General features: G+C 48.2%; 1 protein-coding gene across 1 annotated transcript; it reads right to left on the minus strand.

Moving 5' to 3' along the window:
• Window positions 1–379: 379 nt before the first annotated feature.
• On the minus strand, window positions 380–6150 carry CIROP (ciliated left-right organizer metallopeptidase). The gene is made up of 16 exons (XM_024348650.3): window positions 5793–6150; window positions 5579–5663; window positions 5437–5488; window positions 4869–5012; window positions 4665–4742; window positions 4482–4577; window positions 4121–4246; window positions 3824–3908; window positions 3539–3684; window positions 3287–3461; window positions 3037–3106; window positions 2864–2960; window positions 2487–2759; window positions 2045–2274; window positions 1697–1876; window positions 380–687 (listed from the first exon to the last, which is right to left on the minus strand). Exons 1-16 carry the CDS (start codon window positions 6106–6108, stop codon window positions 480–482), a joined length of 2361 nt encoding a protein of 786 aa, XP_024204418.2. The 5' UTR covers window positions 6109–6150; the 3' UTR covers window positions 380–479.
• Between the last annotated feature and the right edge of the window lie 7124 nt (window positions 6151–13274).

Raw genomic sequence — 13274 nt, forward strand, 5'->3', positions numbered from 1 at the left:
AGGCCCGCACAACAATATCTGGCTAATTTTTAAATTATTCTGTAGATACGGGGGTCATGCTACGTTTTCTAGTCTGGTCTTGAACTGCTGGCCTCAATCGATCCATTCTCACCTTGGCCTCCCAAAGTGCTGGGATTACAGGCATGAACCATCATACCTGGCCTTTTTCTAAGGCATATGTATGTGATATTCTTGGAACTGGTAGCAGGTGTTCCTATTCTGTAAGTTTGCTTTACAACAATATGAAAATAAGTGACAATTTACAGGTTGAACAGTTTATTTTTCTACCAAAATAAAGAATGGATCTTTAGAACTGTAAAACTTCACCCTTTTTTCATTGCCAGGCTATATAATATTGATAACCAGGGAAAGAGGCATTCCAAAGAAAGTAGAAATTAAGTATACACAATAGATTTTCCATCCAGTTGTCTCACAAGAAATTATTCTCTTCCTTACCCCCTGTCATGTTCTGGGCAACATCACACCTCCCTTATTCCTCTAACTGGGACCCTTGTGCTGTGGAGCTCTGGTGAATGGTAAGAGGCAGATGGTCTCACAGGAAGAGTGGCTCTTTTCTGGTAGGCTGTGGTTCCCATTACACCCACCAGGATTAGCAGCATTAGGCAGAGTCCCATGGACAGCCTTAGGTGGGTCATGGAGGCATTATGGTCTGAAGTAACCAGCAACCTAGGAACATAGAAGGTAATATTTGGCATGGAATAATGCCTAGCCTTAGTAGATAAAGCGGCATTACCTTTTTTTTCTTTTTTTGGAGACAAGGTCTTGGTCTGTTGCCCAGGCTGGAGTGCAGTGGTGTGATCTTGGCTCACCGTAATCTCTGCCTCCCAGGCTCAAGCAATTCTCCAGCCTCAATCTTCCGAATAGCTGGGACTACAGGCGCACGCCGCACCACCACGTCTGGCTAAGGGGCTTTACCCTTAAAGATAGAGCTCATGAAGCCCCGCCTCATCCAAGCATTAAGCTAAACAGGAAATCATTAAGAGGGACTATCGAACCTTAAAGTAGAAATAAGATCAAGATCTAAGTCTTCTAGCATCTTATATTATTGGAAGAAGACCTAACTTGGCAGCGAGGGAAGTGGCTTAAGGGAAGAGTCAGTCTATGTTCTTTAGGTAGCTAGACACAATCCCTAACAGTGCTTAAGAAAGGAAGGGGGCTGGGAGTGGTGGCAGTGGCTCCCAGCACTTTGGGAGGCAGAGGCCGGTGGGTTGCTTTAGCTCAGGAGTTGGAGACAAGCTGGGGCAACATGGTGAAACTGTCTCTATCAAAGATACAAAAATTAGCTGGCATGGTGGTGTGCACCTGTAGTCCCAGCTACTTGGGAGGCTGAGGTGGGGGAATCACTTGAGCCTAGGGAGGTCGAGGCCACAGTGAGCTGAGATCACCCCACTGCATTCCAGCCTGGGTGACAGAGCGAGACCCTGTCTCAAAAAAGAAGAAGAAAAAGGTGGGGGGAGGGGACTAAGATCCCTATGTCCTAGAGATGGGGGAATGTGTTATTGTATGGGAGGAGGGAGTCAGGTAGTGACGGGACTGGATGATCGTGTTAGGGATCTTTGTTCTCTGAAACGCAACCCTGTCTAGGACAATATACACGTGAGTGAGTGCTTAATAAATTTAATTTCAAACATCCGGACTCCATGGATTTGAAAGGAAAGTACTTGGAATATCTTACTTGCTGGGTTGTGTGGTAAAGTTGGCTCCTCCATGATACACTTCTAGGGGTTTTTTCTGGAGAGTCAGAGTCAGGGCCTTGTGCAGCGTAGCAACTGAAGGCCCTTGGCAGCCAGGGGACTTCCACATATGCACAGTAAACACCAAGCTAGTGGTAATTGATGGGCCATGGAAATAGCACCTAAATGGACATTTGAATCTTTTAATAGAGATATAGTTCCTGGCAGAGTATATCTCATGAAACAGATGCAGGCTTAAGAGTGGGATGAACAAGTCTTCAGAGGAGAGTCATAAAGTAAAGGACTTAGGGATTCTCCTTGGCCCATTGTATAAATACTCAAGCTCTTACCTGCCAGTGCCGCCTCTGCTCGCCAAAGCCTGCAGTACTGCTTCAGCTAGCCCTTCTTGCTGTTCCTTCCCCAGAGAGTGTCCTGGAGGCCCAGCTAATCCTAAAGAGAGCTGGAATAGTGGATCTGGGGTTGAAAGACTCACAGGTGGGGAAGTAACAGCATTGATATCTTCATTAGTCTGACACAGCCGACCCCGGGGACAGAAGAGAAGACCATAGTACCCAGGTATCTGCAAGGGAATAGGTAGCAGGATATGGTTTTGCCTTACCTGTTCAAGTCTTCCTTCTAAGGAAAATGTATATTCTAGATCAGAGTCATGGACTCAGTGGGTACTTAGGAAAACTGTATGCACATCAAAACAGGTTGGACAGTACCACCATACAAGTATTTCCCGACTTCTTTTTGCCAGTATGCTGCAACTACTACTCTCATGGTACCCACCTGTATAACCTTTCCAGGAAGGCATGGGACCCAAGGCGAGCCCTCCACCTGCACCTTGTAAGCTCCCCTCCCTGTGCATTGATGTAAGTAGCAGCGGCCCATGAGCTCTGCTTCATTGAGGTGTGGGGTAAGAGAAGGATGCCTGGGCTTATCACCAGGGAGCAGCTGTGAAGTGAGGTTGGCAAAGAAGCAACGGCTCTGGGGATGGTAGATCTCCCCATGGGGATTATCTACCCCAGCAGGGAATCCGTTTTCCTTCTTCCAGCATTCACTCTGAAGGGCAGGTCAGAAGTAGAATAGTGTTTGTTCTGATGCCTTTGAAGTTGACTGCCTTCCAGACCCACTCAGTTTCATTGTCTGCTCTCTTATCTACTCACCCCATTGGCTAAGGGCTTGTACATGCGGCAGCCTTCCAGCATGGGGTCTGAGGAGCAGCTTCCCTTGTCCAGGTGCAGGTAGTGGCAGCCCAGCCCACTGTGTGGAATGGATGGTAGAGTGACACTAGAATCACTGGCAGCCATACAGTCCCCTAACCACTCAGCACACACACCTGCCAGTACAGAAGAAGTCTGAGGAGCCAGTCCCACATGTGGTCACCAAGCCAAATTCTGGGCCAGATCCTGCTTGACAGATGAGAAGGAAAGAGAGCCCTCAGCAAATGAAGCCCAAACATCCTTCAGCACCAGCTATCCTCACAGCTTCGATTATACATCAGCAACAGACACCCCTCCAGCCTCCCACTTCCCCCAGAGCTGACTTGGGTCATGAGTGCCTCTCTGCAGGTCTCCCTTATTTCTCACCCTGGCCCCACAACAGCTCCTCTGCAGCGCTGTGGTTGACCTGGTACCAGCCTGAGTCTTTGAAGGCAGCGAGGGTGATTGGGTCGAGTCGAGTGCGCTGGGCTCCATCAAAGGTAGCAGTCATTAAAGAACCCTGGAGTAGTCTGGCCTCCCAGTGCGAGGACAGAAGGCCCTCCTGGAGGAGGTGGCAGATGGCTGGTTGTTAGCTGGCTACTCCTTTCTTCCATCACCCCAAGGTGTTCTCATTCTCACCTCTTCTTCCAAGGGAACACCCAGGGAAGCCCCCGACACTCCCAAGTGTTTGGCCAGGCTGAGGCTAACAGCTGGGGTGGTGAGAAGCAGTTGTCCCCACTCATCTTGCCTTGTCACTTGTTGCCTTGTAGAACAGTTCTCTCTAACTGCAGAAAGGGAAGAAGGCAGTACGAGGAGAGGAAAACTTAGGAAGGGTGAAGTAAAATTAGAAGGAAGGAGGTTATGAGATAGTGAATTTCCTCTGGTTGATGGTGGAAAGTCCTTAACCTCATTCCTCTCATTTACCACTGAATCCTGAGGGGCAGTCTCGCCATTTCTTGAAGAGCTGTCCAGAGAAACCCAAGGCATGGAGCAATTCATGTAATGTGGCCTAAGGACAAATGACAGCCCAGTAAGGGGGCCGAATTTGCAGCAGGATTGACCAAACACTCTATAACCCCTCTGCCCAATCAGCTCTTCCTAGAGTTTGAGGCACCTTCTATTCCATCCTCTGTGGGTTCTTTGACTTAATGGGAAACTGAGTAACCTGGCCCCCTACCCTGCAACCTGTTTGCTTCTCCCTATTCATCATGCAGCAGTCACCATGACGATGTCACTGTGGCTGAGGCTGGGGCTGGTGAGATGTTGGGCACAGTAGACAATGGTACCAGCGAGGGGCCTGTCTTCTGAGTCCAGCTGGCAGCAGGCAGCATAGGCTATGACAGAGGGCTGTGGATGGGCCAGGACAGGGTAGGGCCGGAAAGGAGAAAAATAGGGTAGCACAAGTAGAAGAAGTTCTCTGAAAATGGAGGACCAGGGGACTCTGCAGAACTCTGCAGGAGTGGTATCAAGGGATGGCTGTGGGTGGGGGTAGCCTTTACCCAAACGTTACTAGCATTCCCTAAGTTATCCCAAATAAGCACAACTTAATAAAAACTGCTTTTGGCTGGGCATGGTGGCTCACGCCTGTAATCCTGATACTTTGGGAAGCCAAGGTGGGCAGATTGCTTGAGCCCAAGAGTTTGAGACACAGCCTGGGCAACATGACAAAACCCCGTCTCTACAAAAAAAATACAAAAAATTAGCCGGACATGGTGGTGCATGCCTGTAATCCTAGCTACTCAGGAGGCTGAGATGGGAGGATCACCTGAGCCCAGGAGGTCAAGGCTGCGGTGAGCTGTGATTGGGCCGCTGTACTCCAGCCTGGGCAACAGAGTGAGACTGTCTGAAAACAAAAGCAAAATAAAACAAAACAAAACAAAACAAAACTGCTTTTATGCTCCCTAACCCTCCTCATGAGATTTAAGATTGAGAGAGACAGCAGGGAAAGGAAATTTGATTTGAACTTCACCTCTTGGTGGCACTTGGAAGTGTGAGCAACTCGCACATACAGGAGAAAATCAGTGTTTTGGACCCCAGGCCCATCTGGCTGGACCAGTTGTGGGGGACCCTGCTCCGGCCACAAGGCATAACCGCGAAGATGGGTGTCAGGAATCTGGCAGGGAGTGAAATGTTGCATTAGCAGATGGGCTGGAACAGTAGGAAATTGGGTATGAGGAGTAGGGGAGAATGAATCTCTTTGGTCTGTCTTTGTGTTATCTAGGCAGCTGGCTAGAATAGAGTTCTGCCCCTTCACCCCCAGTCTCTGATTTAATAAATTTTAGCAGGGAGAGGAGCTCAAGAATCTACATCGTTAAGCACACTAAGTAACTCTGATGGTGGTGGTCTTGGAATGGTCATGGCAGGCTGCAGATCTCCAGATCCCTGAGACTGAGAGGTGAGCCTGCTCAGGATCCTGTCTTCCGTCCCCTTCTTCCCTGGTGTACTTATTTCTGGTTTTCCTCTCTTTACTATCTCTCTGCGTATCCCCCCACCACCCTTATTTTTTCAAGATTTCAGTGTTGTTGACTCAATCTCACCTTTGCCCCCAGGCAACTCTCTCCTTTGTATCCTGGGTTCAAGAGGCTGCACCTATAAGAATGAATATCTGTAGGTGAGCTGAGGACATTTCTAGGTATCCCTGAAAAAGAATTACATACATTGTCAACGACGTGAACTCACCTGTGGTAGTTTGGGATATCTGGGTCTCCCCAGACAGCGTGGCAATACTGTGCAGGGTCTCGACTCAGAAGCAGGGGTCCTTGCACTGGAGGGACTTGACAAGAAGTCAGTTTCTCCCATATCTTGGAATTCCAGTTCTCTTTCTGGGTTGATCTTCCTCCCCTGGACCTCTCTGCTCCTCAACCCTCCCTGACACCTCTGTTCCCTCACTCACCTGCTAGAACAGCCTGGATTCGCTGAGTGGCCTCTCTCACTGCGGCCAGGGCTCGGGATCCCCCTCTCATCCCTTCTCCCTCAGGATCCCAAGCTCCATCTGATATACGATCTCCTAGATAGCAGCTTTGGATTCGTAGGGGTTGAGGATCACGGGAGCTAGGGAGGGTGAGGGAGGAAGAGCGAGATTTTGAGGGGAGTTGGGAGAAAGGGGGCCTGAGAAGGCTCACAGACTTCTGTGTCTCATCATGTAGACATCGGCTTGCAGCAACCCTGAGGACTAGTGGTGGCAGCAGCAGCAGCAGCAGCAGCAGCATCTCCCTTCTGTGTCTCTCCGTAGATACAGCCTGGATCCTGTCTTCTGTCCCCTTGTTCCCTGGCTCACTGTTTCTGGCTTTCCTCTCTTTACTATTTTTCACCTATGCCCCCCACTACTCTTGCTTATTTTTTCAAGATTTGAATGTTGTTGACTCAGTCTACAGTTCCCTGCCAGGAGGTTGGATATGAACCACCCTCTTCCAGAGGTGCCAGAGGCGGAGTGCTGGGGGAGGGGAAGTGTTATTCTGAGGCCTCAGCTGACCTTTCCAAAGAGGAGCCTGCCTTTTCCATGATGAAACTCTTTCCTTGTTTTTTGTTTGTTTGTTTTGTAGAGATGGAGCCTCTCTATGTTGTCGAGGCTGGTCTCAAACTCCTGGCCTCAAGTGATCCTCCTGCTTCAGCCTCCCCAAGTGCTGAGATTACAGGTGTGAACCACTGTGTGTGGCTGGGAACTCTTTCCTAATCCTTTCCATCCCTCATCCTATTTCTTGTGCCTTTCTGAGTAGAAAACCTTGGAACCTTCACCGAACTAGAAAACTGGTGTCACCATAATAGGGGAAGTGGGGGACAGAGATATTCTTTGCTTTGTAGTTGCCTGCTGGCCTCACTGGACATGGCCAAACAAGGCTTCTGCACTTCACTAGCCCCGGTTTCAGAACTGGGTGGCCTCTAACTAAACTACAAGACTTCTAGGATCTCCTACACCTATGTAGGGCTCTTAGTGGGTGCTCAACAAATACATGTTAGTTGACTGACACCTCCTGTAAGAGGCCGTTGTGTTAGGTCTGTTAGGTTTCACAGATGCTGCTTATAGGCATGCAGAGGAGGGAAAAGAAACTTTTTTTTTTTTTTTTTTTGTCTTTTTGAGTTTCGCTCTTCTCACCCAGGCTGGAGTGCAATGGTGCAATCTCGGCTCACCGCAAACTCTGCCTCCTGGGTTCAAGCGATTCTCCTGCCTCATCCTCCAAAGTAGCTGGGATTACAGGTGCCCGCCACCACACCCAGCTAATTTTTTTTTGTATTTTTAGTAGAGATGGGGTTTCACTGTGTTGGCCAGGCTGGTCTCAAACTCCTGACCTCAGGTGATCCACCTGCTTCGGGCTCCCAAAGTGCTGGGATTACAGGCGTGAGCCACCGCTCCTGGCCAAGAAACTCTTAAAATGGACATTAATATTCAAAGATACTCTTAAGGAACTCTGTTTTCTTTGCTCATGCTGTGCTTTCACATCCTGTTTCCCTTGCTTGGATACCCGCCCCCCCCCGCCCCCTCTCCCTGGCCTGCCTGGCTAATTCCTACCTTTCTGGTAATTACCCTTGGAAGCCTTTCTTAATACCCCCAGCCCAAATTCCACACCTGGCACAGTGGGTGGGGAACCACCTCACAGGAGGGGCCTCTCCTCCCAGCTCCTAACAGAACACTGTCATCCTCTGTTATAATTGTTGGCTTAGTGGCTCTCCCTCCACATCCTGAAGTCCTTGAAGGTAAGCCTGCTTCCTGTTGGTCTTTGTGTCCACACCACTCAGCACAGCCCTTCGGGCCTGGTCTTCAGTGTGTGGATGAAGACATAGAACCTAACCCCATTATTTAACTTTTGAAGAAACAGCTGTTTTAGGTAGTATATTTTAATAGCTAATTGGTGACCGACATGGACTAGAGTTTAGAGTAGGGCTGCTGACTTCCCAAGGATTTTATACTTTCACATGCCAGAACTGTGGTTGAAACTACTGATTACAAGGGAGACACCTGTTGGGGCTCAGAAACCGTAACCCAAAATACAGCATTGATGTGCTGAACTGAAGAAGAAGCCTCAAGGTCTCTCTGACCATCCTGCCTTACCCCCATACACACACACCCACACCCCTCATCTCTCCCAAAGCACAGGCCCTATCTGCCTAAGATCCAGACTCAACAAGTAAAGCAGTTTTTTTCTTCTTCCCCTAAGACCAAGAATGTAACCACACCTGAACAGGCCTTTTCACTGTTAGAACTGTTTACAAGTTAATCTCTGTTCCCAGATCCATTCATTCTCCTTAGTAATTATTTATTGCCCCTCAACAGAATTCCTGTTTTTCACCCCTCCTATAACCTGTTTTGCTAGGATCCAAGGCACCATTCTTTCTGTAACCTCAAGATGATATATAAGCTGTACTTCATGGGGGTGGGGTTAGGTCTTCATTCTGGAGTTTCTCATATGTACATGGAGAATTGCTTGAACCCGGGAGGCGGAGGTTGCAGTGAGCCAAGATGGCGCCATTGCACTCCAGCCTGGGCAACAAGAGCAAAACTCCGTCTCTAAATAAATGAATAAATAAATGTGTATGCCTTTTTTCCTATTACTCGATCTGCCTCATGTCTGATTTTTCAGTGACCCTCCAGGGGCCCAGGGTCTTGGCTTTCACGCACCCAAACTCTGGAGGTAAACACTGCCACTTTTTATCTGTAGAAATGTATATGTAAATTTGACCAAGTGCCCCAGTTTTCCCATCTGTAAAATAGGGGTGACTGTACTTTTGGGGTTGTTGAGAAGTAAGTGAATATTTATAAAGCACTGAGAACAGTGTGTGGTTTATGGTAAATACTAAATAAAAAAATGCATATTATACACAGTGGCTCATGCTTGTAATCCCAGCACTTTGGGAGGCTGAGGTGGGATGATCGCTTGAGTCCAGGAGTTTGAGGCCATCCTGGGCAACATAGGGAGACACCCATCTCTTTTTATTTTATTTTATTTTTATTTATTTATCTTTTTTAGTATTTATTGATCATTCTTGGGTGTTTCTTGGAGAGGGGGATGTGGCAGGGTCATAGGATAATAGTGGAGAGAAGGTCAGCAGATAAACACGTGAACAAAGGTCTCTGGTTTTCCTAGGCAGAGGTCCCTGCGGCCTTCCGCAGTGTTTGTGTCCCTGGGTACTTGAGATTAGGGAGTGGTGATGACTCTTAACGAGCATGCTGCCTTCAAGCGTCTGTTTAACAAAGCACATCTTGCACCGCCCTTAATCCATTTAACCCTGAGTGGACACAGCACATGTTTCAGAGAGCACGGGGTTGGGGGTAAGGTTATAGATAAACAGCATCCCAAGGCAGAAGAATTTTTCTTAGTACAGAACAAAATGGAGTCTCCCATGTCTACTTCTTTCTACACAGACACAGTAACAATCTGATCTCTCTTTTCCCCACATTTCCCCCTTTTCTTTTCAACAAAACCGCCATCGTCATCATGGCCCATTCTCGATGGTTGCTGTCTCTTCGGAGCTGTTGGGTACACCTGCAGAAAGGCTGTCACTTCACACTTGGAAGATTGCACAGCGGCCAGGCAGAGGTGCTCCTCACTTCCCAGATGGGGCAGCGGCCGGGCAGAGGCGCTCCTCACTTCCTAGACGGGGTGGTGGCCGGGCAGAGACGCTCCCCACCTCCCAGACGGACACCCATCTCTTAAAAAAGAAAAAAAAAAAGAATACATATTGTATACACTGTCAATGCAGAGGAGAACTGTTCTTTTATTATTTACTTAGATTTATTATTATACTATTTTATTTTTTTTGAGACATGGTCTTGTTCTGTCCCAAGCTGGAGTGCAGTGGCGCACTCACAGCTCACTGCAGCCACAACCTCCTGGGCTCAAGCAGTCCTCCCACCCCAGCCGCCCGAGTAGCTGGGACTGCAGGTGTGCACCATAGTGACCAGCTAATTTTTGTATTTTTTTGTAGAGACAGGGTTTCACCATGTTGCCCAGGCTGGTCTTGAACTCCTGAGCTCAAGTGATCTGCCCACCTTAGCCTCCCAAAGTGCTGCGATCACAGGCGTGAGCCACCATGCCTGGCATATTTTAAAAATTTATTTTTATTTTTGATGTAGGGTCTTGCTCTGTGACCCTGGCTGGAGTTCTGTGGCATGATAGTAGCTCACTGCAGTCTCGAACTCCTGGGCTTAAGCCCTCCTCCTACCTCAGCCTCCTGCAGGTGTGTGCCGCGATGCCTGGCTAATTTTTAAATTTTTTGTAGAGACAGGGTCTTGCTGTGTTTCCCAAGCTGGTCTCGAACTCCTGGCCTGAAGTGATCCTCCAAAGCACTGGGATTACAGATATGAGCCACCACAGCTGGCCTGTTTTTTTATTATCACCATGTGTACAAATCTTTTTTTTTTTTTTTGAGACGGAGTCTCGCTGTGTCGCCCAGGCTGGAGTGCAGTGGCGCGATCATGTGTATAAATCTTTAGAGGACTGTTGTTTTTTCCCTAAGGCAAACCTAGTCTTTTTCTCTAAGTGTCTGAAGTCTTTTTCCCCCCAGATTTCTTAGGTTTTTCTGGCCTAAGTCTGCAGCTCCTAATGCTCTGCTGCTCCCCTGTGGCTGTACTGAGACAGGGTGTGCTCTGGCCACGGTATGGGCTGATCTTAACTTCAAACTTGCGGGTGGAAGAACTTCATGCATTTTAATAAATCCTTCCTGTCTTTTTAAAATTTAGATTTTTAATTTTTTGAGACAGGGTCTCACTTTGTCACCCATGCTCCTGTGCAGTGGTGCGATCATGGCTCACTGCAGCCTCAACCTGGGCTCAAGCGATTCTCCCGCCTCAGTCTCCCAAGTAACTAGGACCACAGGTACATGCCACTATGCCCAGCTAATTTTTAATCATTCTTCTCTTTACCCTGCAAATTCTTCTTCATCTTTCAAGATCCAACCCAGAGGTTATCTGCTGGTTGAGACTTCTTTGCTCCCCCAGGTAGAGATAGTTCTCAAATCTTCTGTTCTCCAATAGCATTTCTTTCACATGTTCGAAGGAGCTCTCTTATTATGTTATCCTGACATTTATTTTTGTATTTTTTTCCCTGCTAGATGGTGGGCAGGGGCTGAGTCTTATTTGTCTCTGCCTCTGTAAAGAGGTATGAAGTAGTTGCAGGACAGTAATGAAGGTAAGAAGATGAAGATGAGGAAGGAGGAAGGAGCAAAGAGGTAGGGAAAGAGTGAGAATAATATTCACTTTATGGGGCACAGCTTTGTGCCTACATGTTGTTCTAAGCACTTTATTTTATTTTATTGATTGAATGATTGATTGATTGAGACAGAGTCTTGCTCTGTCACCCAGGCTGGAGTGCAGTGGGATGATCCCGGCTCAGTGCAACCTCTGCCTTCTGAGTTCAAGTGATTCTCCAGCCTCAGCCCCGCAAGTAGCTGGGATTACAGGCATATGCCACCACACCTGGCTAATTTTAGTATTTTTAGTAGAGATGGGATTTTGCCATATTGCTTGGGCTCGAACTCCTGAGCTCAAAGTGATCCACCTGCCTTGTCTCTCCAATGTGCTGGGATTACAGGCGTGAGCCACCATGCCCAGCCCAAGGGCTTTATACTCATATAGTTCTTTCAGCCACCTCATGAGGTAGGCATTATTATTATCCCAATTTTACAATCAAGGTACAGCAAAATTAGGCAATGTACATAGGTGGTAAGTGGCAGTATAGGAGTTGAACCGACATAGTTAGGCACCTGAGCACGCGCTTGAACCCACTGTGTAATCCTGCTTCTCCCGTGTGTAGTGATGAGAGGAAGAGGGTGAGGAGAAAAGAAGATGATGAGGAGAGAATGGGGATAAGGAGAGAGGATGGAAGGATAAGAGAGGATGAGGTTAGACAAAAGAACAGAAGTGAGAGAGGATGGGATGAAGAAGAGAAAAAGGGTGTGGTGGAAGGAAATTAGGGATAAGGAGAGAGGATGTTGATGAGGAACTGGGTGGAGATGAGAGAAATATCGACTGTGGAGAGAGGCTGGTAGGAGGAGAGCTGTCGTCCAGGTGGGGTCATCATTCATACGGATGCTCCCCCTGGCAGGCTGGCCTCTCAGCTCCCTCACCCTCTGTCTCTAACAATCTCGTCTATTTCTCCTAGTGAGCCTCTCCCAGGGCCATACCCAGAGCCTTATCACCACCAGAAACTGCAGCACCTATGAAATAACGGAATCAAACATCCCACGCTGATAGAATCTCCTTTCCTTATGGTGGTTTGCTCAAGCTGGCTCCCAGCAGCTGTTCTATTAAGCTCATGAGGAACCACAGCCCTTCCCGTCTTCACATCTCACCTTCTCTGCCTTAGGTTCCAGGCTCACCACTGCAATCCCCTTTTGTTAATGCCTTCAACGCCTCTCCCCTGTCTGTCCTTTCCATCTCATCTCCCTGGTTAAGTCTCAACTCTAGATGGACCTAACATTTGTCTTCTCCGCACTTGCTCTCAAGCACCTAAGGACCACTGGACGAAATCATCCCAGAGGAGAGGTCACTCTAAAGTGGTCATCGTCAGCTTCAGTTGGGCGCTTTCAAGTCAGAAATCTCAGCAGTGAGCTCCCTCTTCTACCCTCACCAACTAGGATTTTATACTTTCTTTCTTTTTTTTCTTTTTTTTGAGATGGAGTCTCACTCTGTTGCCCAGGCTGGAGTGCAGTGGCTCGGTCTCGGCTCACTGCAAGCTCTGCCTCCTGGGTTCCCACCGTTCTCCTGCCTCAGCCTCCTGAGTAGCTGGGACTACAGGTGCCCGCCACCATGCCCAGCTAATTTTTTGTATTTCTAGTTGAGACGGGGTTTCACCGTGTTAGCCAGGATGGTCTCGATCCCTGACCTTGTGATCCGCCCGCCTCGGCCTCCCAAAGCACTGGGATTACAGACGTGAGCCGCTGCGTCCGGCTGGATTTTACACTTTCAAACCTCCAGCCTCCCCTCCTGCTCAGTGACTTTTGGTTATCTCTTCTTTCATGGTGAAAATAAAAGCCATAAGATAGGAACAGCCCCGGCTTGCTACAAACCTATTTGTATTTGATTCTGTTGCCATCTCCTCTGTTTCTTGTTAAAAAAGAGGAGATGTCTTCTTCCCTTGGAAGGCTGGTTCTCCCTCTGATGCTCTGAATCCCATCTAAGGGAGCTTCTGGCCTCAGCCTCTTCAAGCCTCTCTGCGTCTTCCCAGCATCTTGCCCTGCACCCCCAGCCTTCAGTCAGTGAATGAGAAGGACCTGCTTGGGAACCTTTGCGTGTACTTTTCTTTCTGTTGGGAACCCCCACTTTTTGCCAGATGAATTCCTACTCATCATTTAGCTATCCGCCAATGTTATCCCTTCAAAGAAGCCTTTCCCGACCCTCACATTTAAATCAGGTACCCATGTTAATATCGGCCATCAGTCA

The sequence above is a fragment of the Pan troglodytes genome, chromosome 15, assembly GCF_028858775.2.
Source record: "Pan troglodytes isolate AG18354 chromosome 15, NHGRI_mPanTro3-v2.0_pri, whole genome shotgun sequence".
Lineage (NCBI taxonomy): Eukaryota > Metazoa > Chordata > Mammalia > Primates > Hominidae > Pan > Pan troglodytes.